Source organism: Talpa europaea, assembly GCF_964194135.1.
Source record: "Talpa europaea genome assembly, chromosome: 15".
Lineage (NCBI taxonomy): Eukaryota > Metazoa > Chordata > Mammalia > Eulipotyphla > Talpidae > Talpa > Talpa europaea.
In genome coordinates, this window is record NC_140083.1 from 68,278,556 (window position 1) to 68,298,779 (window position 20,224).

General features: G+C 45.7%; 1 protein-coding gene across 15 annotated transcripts; it reads right to left on the reverse strand.

The window, feature by feature from the left end:
- Positions 1–311: 311 nt before the first annotated feature.
- Positions 312–17,231, reverse strand: PHC1 (polyhomeotic homolog 1; the record flags this gene model as incomplete). 15 transcript variants are annotated; one of them, XM_084255136.1, is made up of 15 exons in its annotated part: positions 312–466; positions 1,442–1,673; positions 2,137–2,287; positions 2,493–2,601; positions 3,312–3,426; positions 4,386–4,597; positions 4,841–4,988; positions 5,829–5,924; positions 6,366–6,607; positions 8,282–8,777; positions 13,100–13,255; positions 13,837–13,986; positions 14,495–14,575; positions 15,968–16,078; positions 17,103–17,216. In XM_084255136.1, the coding sequence occupies 15 exons, from the start codon at positions 17,214–17,216 to the stop codon at positions 312–314; spliced, it is 2,568 nt and encodes an 855-aa protein (XP_084111262.1). The 15 variants fall into 15 exon arrangements, with proteins under 15 accessions (XP_084111262.1, XP_084111261.1, XP_084111260.1 ...); XM_084255135.1 differs by having other exon boundaries at positions 6,348–6,607; XM_084255134.1 differs by having other exon boundaries at positions 5,829–5,972; positions 6,348–6,607.
- Positions 17,232–20,224: the final 2,993 nt, after the last annotated feature.

A 20,224-nucleotide genomic window follows, 5' to 3' on the forward strand; every position in this document is an offset into this window, starting at 1 on the left:
CCTGGCTAGACACTGCACTCCAGGATAAGGCTGGGCAGTCCTAGTTCTCTAGACTGCCTCTTTAAGATTGGATATGGGCAGGTAAGAAGTAGAAAGTTTTTTTGAAAACAAAGTAGAACCCAGAGAAAACGTCAAAGCTGCCGCCATGTAGCACCAGCGACTAATTCTTGGACAACTCCGTCCCTGTCTCGGTGAGCCCCTCAGAAGATGCACACGATTGGAACAGCTCTTCCCGGTGGAGTCTGCCGGTACTGGTTATAACCTGGACAGAGGGGAGTGTCTGCCTTAGGCTGCTTGTGCAAGAGGCCTCCTTAGGTCTCCTTGAGGACATTTATCTTGGCGCAGATCTTAAGGGCAGGGCCCAGCTTGATGTTCATGGCACTCATAAGATGTTCTTCTTTAAGTAACAAAAGGGCCTGTCCATCGATCTCCTGGGAGCGAAATTCCTCTGCGATCTCTTGGCAGCCTAGGAGGAAATGGTGGGATAGGTATAAGAGCCTGCATGGTCACACCAGGAGCAGAAGGGAAAATAAAAATGAAAAAATAGAACTAGCAATGATTCATCCCAGACCATATCCTAAATTCAGGGATAAAGGTCTGAGATGGCAAGCTTTGGAAGCAGAATGAAATCAGAGAGAGCAACTGTCTACTGAAAAAAAAGAGCTGACATCAAAAAAGGAACAACTCAGTTATTCAACCACAGAAATAACTTCATTCCAATAGCATGAGGATGGGAAATAACGGAGCAAATACGTTGTTTTCTTCCACACTGGCAAAAACATCAAAGTTAAGAGCCTTGGTGTCATTTTGTTTAAGGGCCCTGAATTCAGGCAAATAAAAAAGGTAGAGTGATTTCCTTTTCTTGATAGAACCACTTGTGGCAAGAATAGCTAAACAGTCCTGCCTTGAAGACAGCAGAGGAACAATGGGTCCATATTTCCTAACCGCCATTAAAAACAGTCCCTTACCCATGGTGGTTGTCACAATCACATAAAAAATACACTTTAGTGTCCACAGGTCACATCAAAGGACTCATACTTCCTGCCCAAAGAACAGCCAGCGCAGAGGCTTTTGTTAGCTGTGTTTACTCCCTGATCTCCAATTTGTAATGGCCGTCAATTGCACATAAAATACTTTCTAAAGAACTGATTAGTGAAATATACACACATGCACAAATATGCCTTATCCAAAAATGATTAGTAAGAAAAAGCTAGATCAGAAGGGACGAAAATCAAACATTGCAAAACTGCTGACATAATAGAGGACAGTCCGTCGAGAAAGAAAGTAGGAGAGCAGGCTGAACACGCGGGGCCTCTTGAACTTGCTCAAGGCTCTACTGCTGAAAAGACAGTTCTGTTCCGATACTGTGTGAGCTGTCCCAGGCAGGCAGTGGGGAAAAGCTAAGCCTGCAAGCCCTGGGTTCTGCTGGAGAGGTCCTCACCTTGTAAGGAAGCAATAAATTCGTACACCTCCTCTACACTCCACCGGCTGGGATTACTGGACAGGAACACAGGGTTGATTCCATGTAACTCGGGGGTAGGCGGAGCTGTGTTGGAGTTCCCCAGGTCACGTTCTCCATGCCCAGCTCTCACTGATAAAGGCCCAGGAGACGTTGGTGAGAGTGCTTCATCATAACTGGAATTATCTGAACCCCGGCTAGAGTCTTCTTGACCCTAGAGAGGAAACAACAGCAGAACAGTGAGATCCTATCTGTCCCGAGGTTTCCCTCTCTCCTGACCAACCACCATGGATTTGGGATAGTATTGGGCATAGTGGAAAAACCAATTTTACAAGTGAAACAATTCGTACTTTCCTTTTCAAAAACCCCATATCACTAGTCTCTCAAGTGCCTTTCCAGTGTGAACTTTACTGCTTTCTTAATTCTCACCTATCAACAACTGACCTGGATTTTCTCAAGTTTAGTGCATGGATTAAGGGATACATGGACTAGTGAAAGGAGGCAAGACCCTGGATTTTGGGAAGGAGGTAAAGATCTCTTGGAATTTGGAGCAATGCTCTCAACATGAAACCAGAGTTCTGGCCTCCTGCTCTTTTACCTGAGCAGAGGAACTGCCCTTGGGGGAAGAGGAAACAAAAAGGCCTGCTTGACAGGTGGCTGGCTCTGCACAAGCTCACCCGGTGGCGCTTGCCCTGGATCTTGGCGCGGGCGATGTCTGAGGAGCTGCGGCGGGGTCCACGCCGGCGAACACGGGCATAATTGGATTCTTGAAACTCTTTCATTTTTTTCCTCTTCAGCCGGAACTGGTGGCTACAGCTCACATTATACCTGCAGGGCACATGTAGGCTGTCCAAGGTGCTAGAGAAGACTACCTTGCTGCCCTGCACTAAATGTGAGCTGACATTATAAGAGCTGACTGGAGGGAGAGAACAGAGGAGGAGACATAAAATACCAGCTGGGAGATGCCCCTGGGGAAGGAAGAATGCATGTGAGATGGAGGAACCAATACAAAGGCCAGGGGGGCCTGCAGTACCTCTTTGCGCAGGTCATGGAGCAGAATCTTTTGGAGCCACGAAACTGCTCTGCAGGAGCGTACTTCCCACAGTACTCGCACTTCAGGACGTTCGCCTTCTTATCTAGCTCTGAAAACAAGGCATCACTGGAGAGTGGCCATCGGCTTCTGCTGCCCCCAGGCCGTCAGCAGGCCCAGAGCTGGACTCTAATTACTCTCCGGGTTTGCCCCCAAGAATACACAACCTAATTGAGAATCCCTAAAACAAAGTCCAAAATCCAAAACCATAAAGACTTGTCCCTCTGGTACATGACAGCCTCCCTAACTTTAAGCCTGGCCATTTCTATGTTCTGTGACTAATTTTTCCTAATTCTATATCCTTAGTTTTCAGACAGGACTGTGTCGCTGCATAGGAGAAAGGAACTAATTATAAATGCCTAGAAAGATAAAAGATACCTCTCCCACCAAGGTTTCCAAAAACAGAGGGGTAAATGTAAGTAAAAGTCCTGACTAGAGATTATCAAATCTAGACTAAGAAACACTAGAAGCTAAGAAATGTCGTTTTAGATCATCTTTTAGAATATATATCCTTATAGTAAATAATTCAACGAGTTACTTTATTATTATTTTTTTTAAAGTTACTTTAACCTGATAAAATTCCCTAATCCTGTGGACCTCCTTTTATGTGATTCTACGCCTTCTGATATGTAACATAGTTTATATGTATACATAGACTTCATATAATTCCCACTGAAATAAAAAATTACTATATTCATTGTGTCCTCAAATATATCTCCACAAGCTTCCTTCCCCCAGAAGGGTCTCTAAATAAATACTCACCGGCAGATGGGCTGGCCCCGCCCAAGGGACCACCTGACTGATTCTCACTCAGCCCTGGCGGAAGGCCCGTCTGCAGTGGCTTCTCAGACTCTTTCAGTAACTGAGAACAACCCACCTGTCCCAGAAAAAAGTTTACAGTTAAGTTAGTCAAATTCCCTTCTGCTTCTCTATAGCTTTCCCCAGCATTCCTCACCAAGATGTCACTTGGATCTCTGAGTTAAAGGCCAGCTCCGGTTCAGACTTACTCATTTTCAATATGGCCCTTGAGAGTCTCTAACTGCCTTTTTTCAGATAAGCCACCGGAGAACAGGTTCCTACCCCAGCTCCGTATTTGGTCCTTGTCCTTCTTAAGTGGCAGAAAAGATATCAGGCGCCCAGATACCTGTGTTCTAGGTATGGCTCTTCAACTCCTACCAAGTCCGTCATTACACCATGGTCTTCATTAAACCACCTAGCTAGGGCCTCCCCTGGTGGCGCAGCGGTTCAGCGCTGGGTTGCGAAGGCCGGTTCGATCCCCGGCCACCGGCGAGGGTCCCACATGCGCCAGACCTCTCCTGTTTCGCCCGCTGCTCCCCTCAGCAGTGTACTTCATCAGTCTGCCTGTTCTGTTCCCTGCTCTGGCGAATTCTCTCACCCTCTGTCCCACATGGCGCCAGACCTCTCCTGTTTCGCCTGCTGCTCCCCTCAGCAGTGTACTTCGTCAGTCTGCCTGTTCTGTTCCCAGCTCTGGCAAATTCTCTCACCCTCCCGCACTTCTGACTGTACCCAGTGCTTGCATAATAAATAAATAAATAAATCTTAAAAAAAAAAAAAAAAAAAACACCTAGCTGGTGGCACTCCCACTTCACAGGTCACTTTGTTCTTTTTTCTTTTCTCTTCCCAACATTTTAATTTACTGGTCCATAAATTCTTTACTTTTCCCTTCCTTCTTTACAACTCACCAAAATCAACAGCAGAATTAACCATGTGTTAATAATTAAACAGTCCTGAGTCTTTTGTTTCTAGCAGCAGCATGAAGTTAAGGATCAGGCCAAGTACCCACTTGAAAGTCCCCCCTTATGGTCCTTCCCTCACCGGGAAAGGTTCTGCTCCTTCCTGGATGACAAAGCCTTCAATGATATGTGTGAGAATCTGGGGTTTCACAATGGCCTGTGGGGGTTTGGAGTCACCCATTTGTCTGGACACCATGGCCAGTGTAGGAGGTGGTGCTGTTGGAGCCGGAGCCAAGGCTACTAGTTCACTGCTCGGGGTATTTGCATTCACATTGGTCATTGGCTCAGCTTTCTCTGGAAAATAAACACGGATTAAGGAACAGATGTGGGATGGCATAACTCATCCATCTGTTAGCCAAGCCAGCCTGTTCTTTCATAATAACACCTGGTTATCTCTGAGCGTTCACTCTGGATATACTTAAACATCCACCAAGTTGAGGCTCGAGTTCTACTAAAGCGGATTTATCTTTTAGCCCACTCAGAACATTCCTCTCATCTGTGTACTCCTCCACAGCACTAAAGAAGCCAGTTACTCACCTCCAAGACTGCTCTTCTCCTCTATGGCCTTCGGACTCTCTGCTGCTGGAGATGCCTTGGTGGGAAGCACCGAGCCCAGTGTGGGAATGTCATCTCTCTCCTCCTCACACTCTGCTTTGCGTTTGACAGCCAAGGTCTGGGGTTTGCCCTACAAAGTGAAAAGTAGGAAAGAAACCAAGATTTAAGTAAAGGGTAATAACAGTGGTTATCCCATCCTTTCTTCTTCACTGCAGATTCCCCAATTTGTATACTTCCCATCATGCTTTCCTGGCCATTCCCAAAAGTGTGACTTCTATCCCAGGACAAAAGAAAATGCCACATTCTTTGGCCCTGGCATAGAGACTCAGGATCCATTATGGAACCACCAAGAACTGTTGTTCATCTAAAGATGAATTTAGGAGAAAGCTATACCGATTCAGCTTAGTACTGATCTAAAAACCCCATAATTTCAGTATTAAATTTAGGTACAAAGTTCATATAGCATAGCCATTGAAGTCTCTCCTTTTACTAAAGAAGCAAGTGAAGACCAGTATCATAACTTTCCATTGGTTTCTCTCTCTCTTTCACAAAAGCAGGTAAATATCAATATATCTCATCCTTCTCAACTCCTTTTTTTTTGCATAAAACTGGCGTGTAGGCCAAAAGTACAGGAGGTAAGAGATTTCGCCAGAGACAGAGTTAGGAGCAGAACAGACAGATTTACTGAAATACACTGCTGAGGGGAAAAGCGGGCGAGACAGGAGAGGTCTGCTGTGCCATGTGGGTCAGCTCCCTTGCTGGGAAAAAAGTAGGAAAGAAATAGGAAAGAAAACCAGATGTTATTACACTCAGACTGTGGTGGTGATAGTACTGAGACTTAACCCCTAGGCCACCAGAGAGGTCCTTATTCTCCATACTTTATGCCCCTACTAAGTTAAGTTCTATTTCCAGAAGCCCAGGTCTACTCTCAAGGGTAACAGGCCCCTCAAAATCATCACACATCACTCACCGGCAGGTGCACAGACTGCATGTAGAAGGCAGCAGGGACTTGGGCGACAACAGGGGAAGAGGTGGTAGCCCCACTCTTTACCACTTGTGCTGTGCCCTGTACAGGAGCAAGGCTCATCCCAGCGGCCATGGCAGGAGGGCACTCCTGCAGCGCACCAGGCGCCTGGGATGAAGGTGGCGAGGATGCCAGATGGGCCTGACCAGGCTGCACTGCACCTGGCATCCCCCGGGAAGTAGGGACAGCGGCTGCCAGCTGGGCCAAGCCCAAAGCCTGGGCCTGGGCTGTACCTGGCTGCCGAGTGCCCACAACTTGCACAGGGATGTGGGGTGGCGGTTGCTGGGTAGCTGACATCTTAGCTGCCCCTAACTGAGGAGGCTTGATAGGTGGGACTGGTGGTTTGGACTGGATGGGGATGGGTGGCTTGGGGCTTGGGTCAGGTGGGAGGGACAAGGGCGAAGACTGAAGCATGGGTTGAACAACCAAGGTTTGGGCTTGCTGCTGGGACTGGGAAGGTGGGACCTGCTGAGTGGGTGGGACCTGTGGTGGCTGAGGGGCAGTGAGGGTTGTGGCTTGCTGCTGCTGCTGCTGCTGTTGCTGCTGCTGCTGCTGCTGCGCCAGCTGGAGGTGTGTGGCTGTGTGGAGCAGCTGGGACTGGCGGTGCTGGAACTGCTGCTGGTGGTGGATGGCAATCTGCTGCTGGATTACCACCTGTTTCTGTTGGAGGTGGATCTGTTGCTGCTGCTGAATCAGTGAATGAGGCTGGATCTGTGTGTAGGTGGCTACAAGAAGCCCAGAGTGGAGCAAAGAGCAGAAGTAGAGCAGAAAATGAGCATCATTATAAAGTAAAGGTAAAATCACCTTTCCAAGCTGTACCTTGTTTTGGAATCATACAGTGAATGGAGATCCTGGCTGGGAGGAACCAAAAGCTTAACCCACTCAAACTTTTCCAAGTCAGACAATACCACCTACCTCTAGGCTAAAAGACTCAAGGAAGACTTTCCTTATTCAGTCACTGAACTATCCCTTGGAAATTTCTTGCATTTTCCTACCTTTAATTTGTCTTGCTATACCTAAATCCTGTTACTTTGTACTCAGCACAGAAGAATGGTGGGCCCATCCTCTATATGATTACATGCTGAATTCCTCAGAGGCTGAGCCCACATTTTACTTATTTTTACATCCCTAGTCACTGAAAGAATAGATGTCTTCTGTGAAAGATACCAACACTGCCCATAAGAACCATTTTTAAAATTGGCCAGTTTATTTTTTTTTAAAGATTTATTTATTTATGCATACAAGAGCTGGGATACAGGCCAGAGGTGTGGGGGGTGAGAGGATTCACCAGAGACAGAGTGGGAAACAGAACAGGCAGATTGGCCGAAGGACACTGCTGAGGAAGCAGCAGGTGAGGGCGAGTCAGAAGAAGAGGTCTGCTGCGCCATATGGGTTGCTCCCTGGCAGGCAGGGGGATTGAACTCGTGCTGCAGTGGATAGCTTCATAGGTTGCGTCTTAACCCCTTGCGCCACCAGGGAGGCCCTAAAATTGGCCAGTTTAGATCACCACCTACTATGGACATATTAAGAGGTAGCATATATAGCCTCTGACATTACCCAGTCTGCTCCACTGTAAACTGAACTTGACAATCTCCACCCTTCCACTCTCTCCCAGATTGTCCAGAGAACACATGTAAGGTGAAAACACTCTAGAAACAGAAGTGCTATTATATGTAAGTACTAGGTATTAATAATACAACTAATAATTAACTCTGACTTTTGTAGTAACTTATTCAAATATAGTAACAACTGCAGCGCTAGCTACAAGGAAGGCCAACTACAAGGAAGGCCAAAGTAAACATCATCAAGCAAGGTGCACACATCTAACTAGAGCTAACCAGCATAAACCATTCTGGGTTATAATTATTATTATTCTTTTTTATCCTTATCATTAATACCGATGATCACCAGCTGACTCTGGGAAGCCCTGGCTCTATCTGCTTGCCCTAACTGCCCTAAGGCACTGATACTGTGTCTATTCTACATGGGGCCAACTAGCCATTAGACAGTGAGGGAGAACACATCCATTATGCTAAATTGTAAACTCCCTGAGGACAGAAACCTGTTTTTCAAAGATGCATCCCCAGCACCTGACAGGTAGTTGTAGGCAACTCAGTAGAACTGAGTGAATGCTTGAGTACCGTGAGGAAACTGAAGACTCAGGGCCTAAGAGAGGACAAAGCAACCTGCAAACTGACTGCTGCCTGGCGGGAACAGCAAGATAGTCTGTTCTCTGCCCTCCTGTCTCCCTGGACTAACAAGATGAAGACTGATGAAGATTTTTTCTGTCCACTACTCCAGGATCAAGAAAAGTAGGAAAAAAGAACAAAGAAACACATCCTACAAGAGTCCAAAAACGTTTCTGACACAATAATAACCTATGAGAGGTGACCGCTTACCTGAACTAATAAGGGTCTGGCTTGGAGCAGGGGTAGCTGTCCGTGTCAGGTTCATGCCCACGTTCTGCTGACCAGTCCCGTCTGCTTCTGCCTTCTTGGCTGCTGCACTTTCTGCTTCTGTCTGGCTGCCCTGACTCACTGTCACGGTTTGGGCTGCAGGCAAGGGTTGCACTACTCCTGTGCCCTTCCTAGGACAGCTCCCGCTTCCACCCATTCCTGAGGATGGCAACTGACCCAAACCCCCAGGCGCCTGGCCACCGCCACCTGCACCCATGGACCCTGGGATACTATTCCCACTGCCTCCACCAGCTTGACTAAGGTTGAGGGACTGGCCTGAGGCTCCAGAGGAAGCCTGAGCCACAGCAAGGGCCTGGCTTGAGGCCTGGGAGAGGCTAGAGACAGGGGAGGCTCCAGGAGGAATGGCCTTCTGAGTAGAGCCTGGTATTTGGGGTCCTTGGGCTGAGGCCTGTTGGTTTCTCACTGCCAAATTCTGCACCTGAAAGATAAGAAAATGAGAAGAGATTGAGAAAATGGGAACGGAGCTACTAAAGTCAAAGACTTGTGATTATTCTGAAACATCAAAATAGTTACAGTGTCACATTCCACAGCCCACCTCAACTCTACCTCCATTTTTATAACAATATACATTGAAAGCCTTCCCTTCACCCAGGGAGGAACTCTGGAATCATATTTGATTTTTCAGTCTCTTTCATTCATTATCAAATCCAGCATCAACTTTGGTTATTTATTCCTTCAAAATGTCTCAGATTTTCCCTTTTCTCTCCATTCATTCATTCAACATCCCCCAAATACTATGTGCCAGGTACTACACTGGATACTGGGGCTGCAGAAATGAAAGACACAGTCTCTGCTCTTCGTGAAAACTTTCTACTAGAGAACAAAGACATGGTTCCCCAAAAAACCATGTTATGCTATGCACAGATCTGCACAAAGTGCTATAGGAGCACAGAGGAGGAGAGTACAGAACACTTCCTAAAACAGGTGCTGTATGATCTGAGAACAGCACAGGTAATACTGGAGACAGGGCTTAAAGACACCAGTAATGGCATTTGCAGAATTATGGAGCCAAGAAAGAGCACGTCATTTTTTGTAAATTATAAATATTTCATTATGTTTGGGGTGAGTTAGAAGGAGTGACAAGAAACAGAGCTAGGAAGGTAGGCTGAACTTAGGGCAGCAAAAAGGTACCAGATTATGAAGGGCCTGATGTGTTAAAATAAGTTTGGAAACAAAGCTTGTATATCTTATTCATTGTTACATCCCCAGCACCTAGGCACAGTGCCCAACACACAGTAAATACTCCAAAATATGAATAAAGAAGAAATTCTAAGAACTCAGTTGATTTCAGGAAGCCACTGAGGAATATGCATCAGAATAAACATGATCAAAACTATATTTAAAACCATTCTTTTAAACTGCTAGAAGTACAGCCACTGTGGAAAATAATTTGGCAACATATCCTGAAATTGAACCTTCATACACCCTTTAACCCAGGAATTCCACGAGAAACTCTTGCTCTGTAAAACAGGAGGCACATGTAAGAGTATCCACAGCTCATGACCCATGGGAACCACCCAAATAGCCATTATCAGAAAAGAAGATAAACAAATTGAATAAAAGTATATTCGCACATGGGATTTGCACAGAAATCAAAATTAATAAAGTACAATGACATGAACAATAATAATAAATCTTCATAATATGCTACTAAGAAAGCATTCCCCAAATGATTACACACTGCACAAGTACCTTATAAATTTAGATACAAATGAAGAAATGTATTACAAAGACATGGCTTCAAAGATCTGCTTCTAAGAAACCCACAAGTGGAGGGAGGGGACTGGACAGATGCCAGGTGTTCATGTGTGTGGAAGCTGGATGGTAAGTACACAGGGGTTCTTATTTGTTTCTACTTTGGATAAGTTCAAATTTTTCCATAATAAAAAGCATTTTTAAGAAATACATGTAAAATGCAATAAACTGCTGGGTGTGGGTCCTGCATCATAAGGGAAGGCTGAAGCTTGGCATCAGAATGATCACTACTAGCAAGCAGTGAATGTAAGTAGGGACTGCTTATCTATTATATTATGAAGAAATACTGAATAAATAAACAGAAGTGTTCCATGAGTGGACCACTGACAAGAGGGTGTAATGAGCCAAGGATTATAATTTATCAATTCTATATAGCAGAAGCACAATTAGAAACACTAGCAGTAACAACATATATATTCGTATGTAAACATATTCAGATAGGAATGTGGAGGGGATTAAAAGTAGATAAGGCTGAAGTCAAGAAACCAGTTAGGAAAGTAGTACAGCAATTCAGGTGAAAAATAAGAACCTGCAATCAGGCAGCAGCAGTGAGGAGGAAGTGACAGCTTTTGAGAGATATTTACAAGAATCATCAGAACTGGGTGCTGGGGCACTTAATATGATCTGGCAATTAGTTTTTTCCTAAACAGTTTCCTTTCCATAATGGCTACTTAAAGTCCTCCTACTCTGCCTTTACTTCAAACCACTTCCTCGCCACCTCTCCCTCTTTACCCCTGCAGGGACAATAAAACCACGTGGGGGATGGTGCTTAATCAGTTCCTCCTCCAATTTACCCATCTACCTACCAACCCACTTCTCCCAACTCTCCCTTCTGTCCTTCCTCCTACCAATGAGCAGACCTTTCCAAGGTCAGGATCCCATTGCTCCTCCTCAAAATCTCACATGACCAACCTCTGCTGTTTCCTCAATATTTCTTTGACTGAATGTAATGTGTACCATGCCTTCCCCTGCCCCTGCCTCCTTTCTTGTTAATGAAATTCTTAATCACTGTTCACATTGACTGCATCTATTCCCACTATCCAGTTGCTCCTCGACTCTCACTACTTTGGGCTTCAATCCCACAGCTCCACAGAAAGACCTCTCCGTTGATATTAGTAAATCCCTCTTTCCTGCCCTCTCAAGTGCATGTGATGCAGGACACACACCCACCACTTCTTGAAACATTCTGTTCCCCTGTCTTCATGACACCACATTCCAGATTTTCCTACCTGTCACTTTTTCCTACTCCATTTTGTCAGCCCGTCACTCTAATTGATCTTGAACTGCACTATTTCCAATCCTTGGGGCTCCATTTAAGCACTTTCTTCTCTGGGTGCACCATCTTGCTGGCCAGCTACTCTTATTAGTATTTCCCTCCAACTCAGACCTCTCCACTGAGCTCAAACATACGAGACCACTGACCCCCTATCACCTCGTGGAGGTTCACAAGCATTTCCAAATCAACACATCCACAAGTGAACTTCACCCTAAATCCATTCTCCAAGATGCTATAGCTCATAAATGGCAGTACCAGCCACCTCACTGCTGCATCAGGCATCATGAGCTTTAGCATTTCCCTCAAGTGCCCGAGGCACTAAATGACTTCTCCTTTTTCAGTCATTTTCTAAGTTTTTCTCAAATCTATTCATTTCTGTCCATCTCCATTTCTACCTGCCTAAGTCAAACAACTTCTCTCCCGCAAACTGTGATGCTCTTGTTCTCCCCACATTCACTCACACACCATTTCCATTTATGTCCATACAGAAGCCAAGAGTCTTTACCTCAAATCTCTCCAAGTCACTTACAGGTTTAAAATCCTTCCACTGTTTTCCACTGCCCTTTGGATAAAGCCTAAATTCCTATATATAGTCCCCAAGGTCCTGTAAGATAAGGATTCAGCTCCCTCTCCAGCCCCATTTGCCAAACTACAGAAGGTGGGTCTTCTTTCAATTCCTCAAATGTATAATGTTCCTTCCCTCCCCAGGTGTAGACATGGGATCCTCTGCTAACACCACGCTCCTCCAGTGACAGCTTCCACAGACCCCAATCTCAATGTCACCATCTCAGTGAGGCCTTATTGACATTTACACCCATCCCAAGGCAAAATTAGGTCTCTTTTTATGTTTTCAGAACACTGTACTTTCTAATGAAACAACTGTTATATCATTCAGAGGGTGCTTTGATGGCTTGTAAGCTCTGTCAGTCTAGTGAGCATGACTTTCTAGAACATTCAAGGCTCAGGGAAGTCTGATAGTCATCAAAATGCCAATTAACAGTTGCGTTTTTCAAGCACCTTCATATATCAACATATTTAGTCCTCACAACACACCCTGAGATAGTTTTTCCAGAATAGATATTTTACAGAGGAAGAAACTGTGCTTCATCAAAAAGATGTTAGGTCATTTGCTGAGAGGACACAGGTCCTATTGACGCTACCAATCCATAAGATAAACGCTCAGGTTCAAATGTATATATTAGATAAGGTATGGGAGACAATGGTGAGAAAGACTTTTTTAGGAACACGGTAAGCAGGAACAGACAGGTGAAAGCTGAAAGCTCCAGTAATTCATAAAGAGAAGGAATCAAATATTCTTCCAGCCACCCAGCAGGCCAGTTTCACATCCATATCACAGAATTCCCTCACCTGTCCCTTATCTTTAGGAGACAGTAAAGCAAGGAGAGAGAATTAAGACTTCTGAATAAAATAAGCATTGAAAGGCTAAAAGAAGGGTAAGGAAACCTTCCCTGTGTAGAGACTGAGGCTTCCCAAGTCCACAGGGTTGTTTTCAACTTACTGCTATTCCCTTTCCAATTCAAATCAACTCAAAAGTTTTAAGAGATTCAGGTTCTGTGGAAATTAAGAAAAAGGAACACAAACAAAAAAGAATCTGAAAAGTAGTAATGGGCTAGCAGGGCGGGCCTGGTCCCTGGTTATAACCTTCTTCCTCCCCATCCCCACCCACAGGTCAAGTGGTGGCCACTGACCTGATCTGCATCTGTATGAACTCCCGGAGACTGAGCAGATGGCACCTCCTGCTGGACTGCAGCCACTGCCCCGTTAGGCATCAGGATGAGTTGGGAGGCTAGAGGCACATTCCGGCCCAGGGTCCGGTTTACCTGCAATAGGTTTCCCAGCTGTGGCTGGCAAGGAGAGGAGAAAGAGGAAGAGCAGAGGAAAGAGGACAGGAGAAAAAGAAAGACAGAAGAAATGGAAGGGAAGGACCACAAGACAAAATAAACAGAAGATACGAAACAGCTAAGCCCTGCCCCTTTCCACACCAACCCAGGAGACCCTTATTCTCCATTATGCGATGAGTCATCCAGAAGAAAACCTAGAATGTGTATAAAATTATAGCTTGATAGCAAAGAGTCAAACATCCGAGAAGTTGAGACATGAGGATTTAAGGACACGTATTTATAGACAGCAGGTAGACAGGCCGAGAAACACAGAATTTGTGTATGTATGCCATGGGCTTAAAGATTAGACTGTATCTGATATTAATTTATTCAAACAATGCCAACATCTTCTGAGATCTCCACATAAGCTGCAGATACTTGCAAATACTAAACATCACTTCTAGAGGCAAGGCATAGTAAGTAGATCAGCTTGTCTTAAAACATCTGTATAACCACAGTTAAATAAAATAGCTTTGACTCAAGACCTTGCCAGGGACAGAACAATAATGCCCCTAGGACATACGGCAGCTATGTCTGTGGCTTACCCGTAGATACATCTGGGCCTGGGACTGGTTGAGGGGTGGGGAGGTGGTGTTCCCCAGCAGCACAGATTGGGTCAAAGTGGTAGCACTGGGAGAGCTCACACTCTGGGATCTGCTGATGAGCTGGGCGGCCGACGTGGTGGCTAGATTGATCTGCGTGGTATGAAAAGGAACCAGGATTAAGGATTTTAAAGTGGTAAAAGGAGAGGTACGTAACTGACAGGTTCAGAGTGACACACAGTCAAGAACCTAATATCTCACTTTTGTGGAGTTAGGGGAAAATGAATAATAACTTCCTTATCTGTAACTTGTCACCCTGGCTACTTAGGGTATTACCAGCAAATAGGAGTCAATCCCTAACCACTAGCCTAACAGCTGACAAGGAAAAGGAAAAAAATGGAACCATCTGACTTCTCACTGAAGGGCCCAGTGATTAGACCCTTTCCTTTGTTTCCTCCTCTTCTTCCCCAGGATTTTCTTCCTCCTTTTTAGACCTCCTCATTAAGACTCCTACACAAGTCCAAGTTGGTTACTTTCCCTTTTACTAACATGCACTAGATCAGAGCAGTAAATACCGCTATCAGATCAACTACACAAAGAAGTTTAAGCCAGAGACAAAGACCCACTGGGCTTCTCAGTGGGAGCAGAGGTTGGTACTCACTGAGGCCTGGGTGGTGGCAGTCTGCTGCTGCGTCGTGCTGGTGTTTGGGGAGCTGGCCTGCCGACTGGCAGCAATGGTGGCCTGTCATGGGGCAAAGGAAACAAGAATAGACACAAGGAAGAAAAGTCTCTGAGTCTTCTAATAATGAATTACAGGCACAAACAGAGATCACAGGTAAAAACTGAGGGACTCTACTATGGAACAAGGAAAGCATATTCCCATGAACACTCACTTCACCACATATGTTAATCCAATGATACCCACCTACCATCCTGGGTTGACAGGCAACCTATCCTCCCCATCCACCTCCTTTTAGTGACCCCTTCAGTCAGGTCATGTCATGAGTCACTGGTCAGCCTTGCTGGAGCTATCCGATATCAATATAAGTGAGCTCAGTATAATTTTCTGGTGTGTACACTTTTTAAAAAGTGTAAACAAGAGGTAGTGCAAGGGGTTAAGTCAGCGCTATGAAGCTATCTCAGCCACTGCAGCCCAAGTTCCATCTGCAGCCAGGGAGCTAACCCAAATATGGTGCGGCAGACCTCTCCTGTCTTGCCCAATGCTCCCCTCAGCAGTGTATTTCAGTTGATCTGCCTGTTCTGTTCCCTACTCTGTCTCTAGTGAATCCTCTCACCCCCTCCACCTCTAGCCTACACCCCAGCTCTTATATGCATAAATAAATAAAATAAATCTTTTTTAAAAAGTGAAAAGATGGGCCTCCCCTGGTGGCACAGGCTGTTGAGCGCAGCGCTGTGAAGCTATCCGCAGCCTCTGCAGCGCTGGTTCAATCCCGGCTGGCCGGCAAGGGACCTACATGGCGCGGCAGACCTCTCCTGTCTCGCCTGCTGCTCCCCTCAGCAGTGTATTTCGTCAGTCTGCCTGTTCTGTTCCCTGCTCTGTCTATGGTGAATCCTCTCACCCTCCTGTGCATCTGGCCTGTACCCCAGTTCTTGTATAAATAAATCTTAAAAAAACAATCAATAAAAAGGCCAGGCTTTGCCTTCTCAGCGGCATCCTGCCAAAAAAAATAAAAATAAATAAAAAAAAGTGAAACCAAACTGGAAAAGTTAACATTAATGATTTACTTTGTTGAAACCAGTATGTCTCATTTCAACATGTAATCAATATAAACAAACTAATAAGAAATTTTACATTCTTTTTCATACTAAGTCTTTGAAATCCAAAGTCTTATTGCACATCTCAAATTGAACTGGTCACACATTAAGCACTCGATTGCAACACTTTAGACAGGGCAGGTCTAGAACACAGCCATTCTGCCTCTACAGGCAGTTCTGCTATTGCTCCTCCTACAACCCCAGAAACCAAGACCCTTTCACTCTCCTTCAGGCAGAGATGACTCTTTCCATCCTGGCTTAATGTAGGATGCACTAGGCCCCAAAAGTCCAAAAGTCACACCTGCCCACTATAGTGCCGGTCCCCTCCCTCTTGGCCAGCTGGCTGCTGACCTCTCACCTGCTGGACGGCAGCCAAACTATGCAGCTGGGCATTGCTGAGCTGCTGCTGGAGCATGAACTGGTGGAAATACTGAGCCGCATTGGGCTGACGCTGCAATGCCTGCAGAGCCTAGGAGGAGAAAGAGAAGATCAGCCCACTTGCAATGAATCACTGCTAACTCCTATTCTATACAATCACTGTGATCCTATCAAAGGGATATATGGCAAGGAGAGAAACAAAGGAAGAGAGGAGGCTGGCTAAGTCATCAGCACCAGGTTTGTCCATTTTTATATTAGAATCAGTAAGTTCATATAGTCCTCAAATTGTGGAGAAGCATTGATTTGCCAGACTCTGTTCCTGTCACATAAACTCCTCTTATTTCCCAAAATGAATCTGGAAATATATGATAAAGCAGGAAAAAGAACTGAGACTAGATAGGTTGAAAATAAATGGGCTGTTGATTGAGAAGAGAGGGGAGGGGAGGGGAGGGGGAGGGGAGGGGAGGGGAGGGGGAGGGGAGGGGAGGGGGGAGGGGAGGGGGGAGGAGAGGGGAGGGGGGGAGAAGAGGGGAGGGGGGGAGAAGAGGTCAGATTCTAGGGATACAATCAAGGTGTTAGAGCCTTTAGGAGTTGAAAATAGTGAGAAATAAAGTAAACAGTGGCTTGTGAAACATCCTACAAGGTAAAATTTACAACTAACTGGCATTTTTATCTTTTTATAGCATAATATTAATAGGTGTTGATAAAGATGATACTGATAATTCAGTTTTAGTGTTAACTGGATATTACTGTAAACTCGCTCTTTAATAGTTATTCTTATAATGTGCATAGTTATTCTGGTAACCAAAATCATTTAAATAAAAGGCCCCATTCCCAAGGAAACCTGACAGTTCATGAAAAGAAATGGTTAGTTAGAATCTAGTTCTATCAACTGAATGGTATTAAAAATAACCTAGTTGAAAGGCTGAATCTTTCTGTTTGCCAGTTCAAATTGTTATAAACTCCCAAGATTTTAGGGCTGGAAAGGACCTTAGTCATTACTTAAGCTGATTCCCCCCATTTTCTGGAAAAGAAGTAGGGGCCATACTCTTCCAGCACCCCTGCCCACCCCCAGTCAACACTCACAGGTCAGAGCCCCCAAGGCCGAGCCTCACCTGTACTGCTTGCCGCTCATACAGTGACATCTGCGCTATCTGGGGCCGAGAGCTGCCCCCTGAGCTGGAACTCCCATTGGTGGAGTTGGAGTTCTGCTCACTCTCAGTCTCCATGACAGCTGTCCAGGGTCCCCGAGGGTGGTGCTCAGACTCAAGACCTAGATGGAAGCAGCAAAGGATTAAAATTTACACCTGACCACAGACTGTTACTTCACCGTATTATTCCAGTTATCTAAGCATCATCCTCTTCTTCCATAACCATGATTTCTTGGGGTTTATAACTACCAAACGTGCTATACACTCTTACAGTCATATCTTCCTCACACCATCTTTGAAATTGAGCAATGTCTCAAAAGAAACAAGCTTTAGAGTCCCTCAAGGATGTCATTAAATATAAAATGGCTAGTCTGTAAATCAGCACCTCATAAAAACGAAGGCTACTTCACCTTCCCCCAGCACTTTTAACAGTGTAAAAGCCTTCCCATTTTGAAACTTGCTGTTGTCTCACTTTTATTGGCATCTGAAACATTATCAGCATCATCTTAGCAATGGTCACCATTTCCTGAGAGGCCACTAGGTGCCTCCTCTCCCTGGGCTGGGCTCTTCACCTCCAATATATTAATCCCCACTTTACAATTATGGAATTGAGGTTTTTTGAGGTCAAAAAAGTGGACCTGGTAAGTATCAAGTATTTACACAAGCACATGCTTCTTCTTCAAGCCTCCCCCAGCCCCAAATCTGTAATAAAGGCAATATCACCCAGTTTGAATACTGTCCTCATTTAGGGAGAAGTTAAGCTATACATCTGTTCAATGCATCATGAAAAGTCATCCAACTAGGAAGAAGAGCTAGCCCACAGTCTATAGAGTCCAAAAAGCTGTCTGGTTTCAGCTCTGACTACTAGTAACACTTCAGGCATGTCACTTTCCCTCCTTACCCCTCAAGTTCCCATTGTGAAAGCTTCTCATGGGAATGTAACATCATTTTAACAAATGACTCCCCAGGTATTTAACATATTAAATATACAGCAATGAAACTCTTTAAGAAAGTAAGATTCAACTTTTTAATCTTCTACAGTGGTTGGAATTTCACCACTGGGGGGTGGGGGGGGGGTCTATGCTTAAATTTGAACGAAGGCTTATGAAAGCATTGCTAAGAACCAAGCAAAATAGGAGATAAACAAGAAGAAAAATGCTTCCAAAGCACCACTACACCATCATAGGGTTTTCTGCTATTTTTCCCTCTCTCTCTTTAACTTTTTTTCCTCCCTCTAGACACTATATTCTCTACTTTTTAAGGCATGGGACCACTAGAATATAAGGTCTTCAAGCACTATTTGGTTTCGGAATGTCAACATCAAACCAGGATTTCTTCTAAGGATTGTCAACAGTTTTATTAGTGTGGCTTTATCTTAATGATTATATCCAAAACGAACAAATGAAGTAAACAAAGTCAAACTGCTTGGACTTGAAAACAGAGTTGAGATTTCTCATTATGCCTTTCTCAGTGCCTTCTAATCCTATCATTATCACCCCAAAATTCTACCGGATCTCGAGTTTCATTTCGGAATAGCAAATGTCACAGCAAACATGGATAAAACCCAAGCACAGAGGAGAAATCCTATCTGCTTCAACTCTACTCTATCTTCCCCCCAACCCCCACATCTTTTGCCAAAATATCAAAGCACTAAACAGATACAGACCCATGAATCCTCATTATCAGCATGTGAAGAAAAAAAGCGGGTAAGGATTAGAGGCAGCACTGCTTATTGTAGAGACCGCTGGACTCAGTTCACTGAAGTCATAGACATGAGACCGATTTACTAGCTATGGAAGGGACATTAATTGTATTCTCACAGGTAAAAAACGCGAATACACTGCATGCCCCTCATCTCCCCCAAAGAGAAAGTCTTTTTGTTGTTTTTTCAAACTGTGAAACAGAAATAAAGATAAAATTCAGGTCTTTAATAAAATCTGGGAAAGCTGTCATCAAAACCAGGATTCCTGGATCCCAGGCACATCAATCAATCGTGTAAAATCCAATACAGAAAATGAAGACAACAAAAAGTTTGAGGCACAGAGAACTTAAATTTTCAGGATTCAACTGGAAAAGAAAGAGCGAGAAACTGAGCCATAAAGGTCCCCAGAATAGCTAAACCTTAGTGACTGGGAAAGGTAGCACTGGGGTGTCTATGAGTTGGGATGAATGAGCACAGACTTCTAGAAGGGAGCTAGAAAGGATATGGAGCTGGTACTGGGTCTACTTGAGCCAACAGTTGGAGAAATCAACTTCCCCGAGCATAAAATTCTGTCTCGTAGAAAAGGATGGGGCTTGGGAAGTGGTGGGGCGCGAGGAGGAGGTAGTTCGGGGAAGACTGTAGCGAAGAAACACGAGTGATCAGGAGAATAGGAATAGCAGACGCCCAGGGGTCCTTGTTCTCTATAGAACCTCGATGCAATGAGGGTCCAAAGAAGACAGAAGGGGACAGATCGCCAGGCTGGTGCCGAGAGCGAGCTGCCCCAAAGGAGCAGGGCAATGTGCGGCTGATAGCAGGGGCAGGCGGGCAGGAGGGAGAGCCAGGCAGAAGTCAAGGAATTGGGGGGCTGCAGAACCTAGCGGACCGTGAAAAGCTGGGCGCTAACTAGACAGCATGCTCGGAGGGGAGAACCAAAGTCAGAGGAGGAAAAATGAATGAGCCGGAGAGCAGTCAGTCAGCGGCAACTCGGCTGACGGACAGACAGCGCGAAGCCCGGCGAGGCGAGGAGCGAGAAGACTTGGCCGGGCAGAGCCGGAGGACCGCGGAGCGCAGCGCTGGAGGTAGGCAGGGGAGAGGCTGGGGGAGGTACCTGGGGCGTCACACAGACCGAGGAGGCTGAAGAAACATCCCCGCGCAGCCAAGCCCCCAGAGGTCCTGCCCCTCCCCAGCCCGCCGTCGCCCAGTTACCTTCGCGCCGGGCCCGGCACCCCCGCGCTCCCGGGGGGCGTCCACCTCAGGCGCCGGGGCCCCCGGTCGCCAGGCTGGGCGGGGGGCTCGCTCGGCCTCCGCGGCGGGCTCCCCTCGCCTCCTCCCCTTCCTGGAGGGGCGGGGGCGCCGAGGGCGGGGTGGGAGGCGCCCGGCGCGA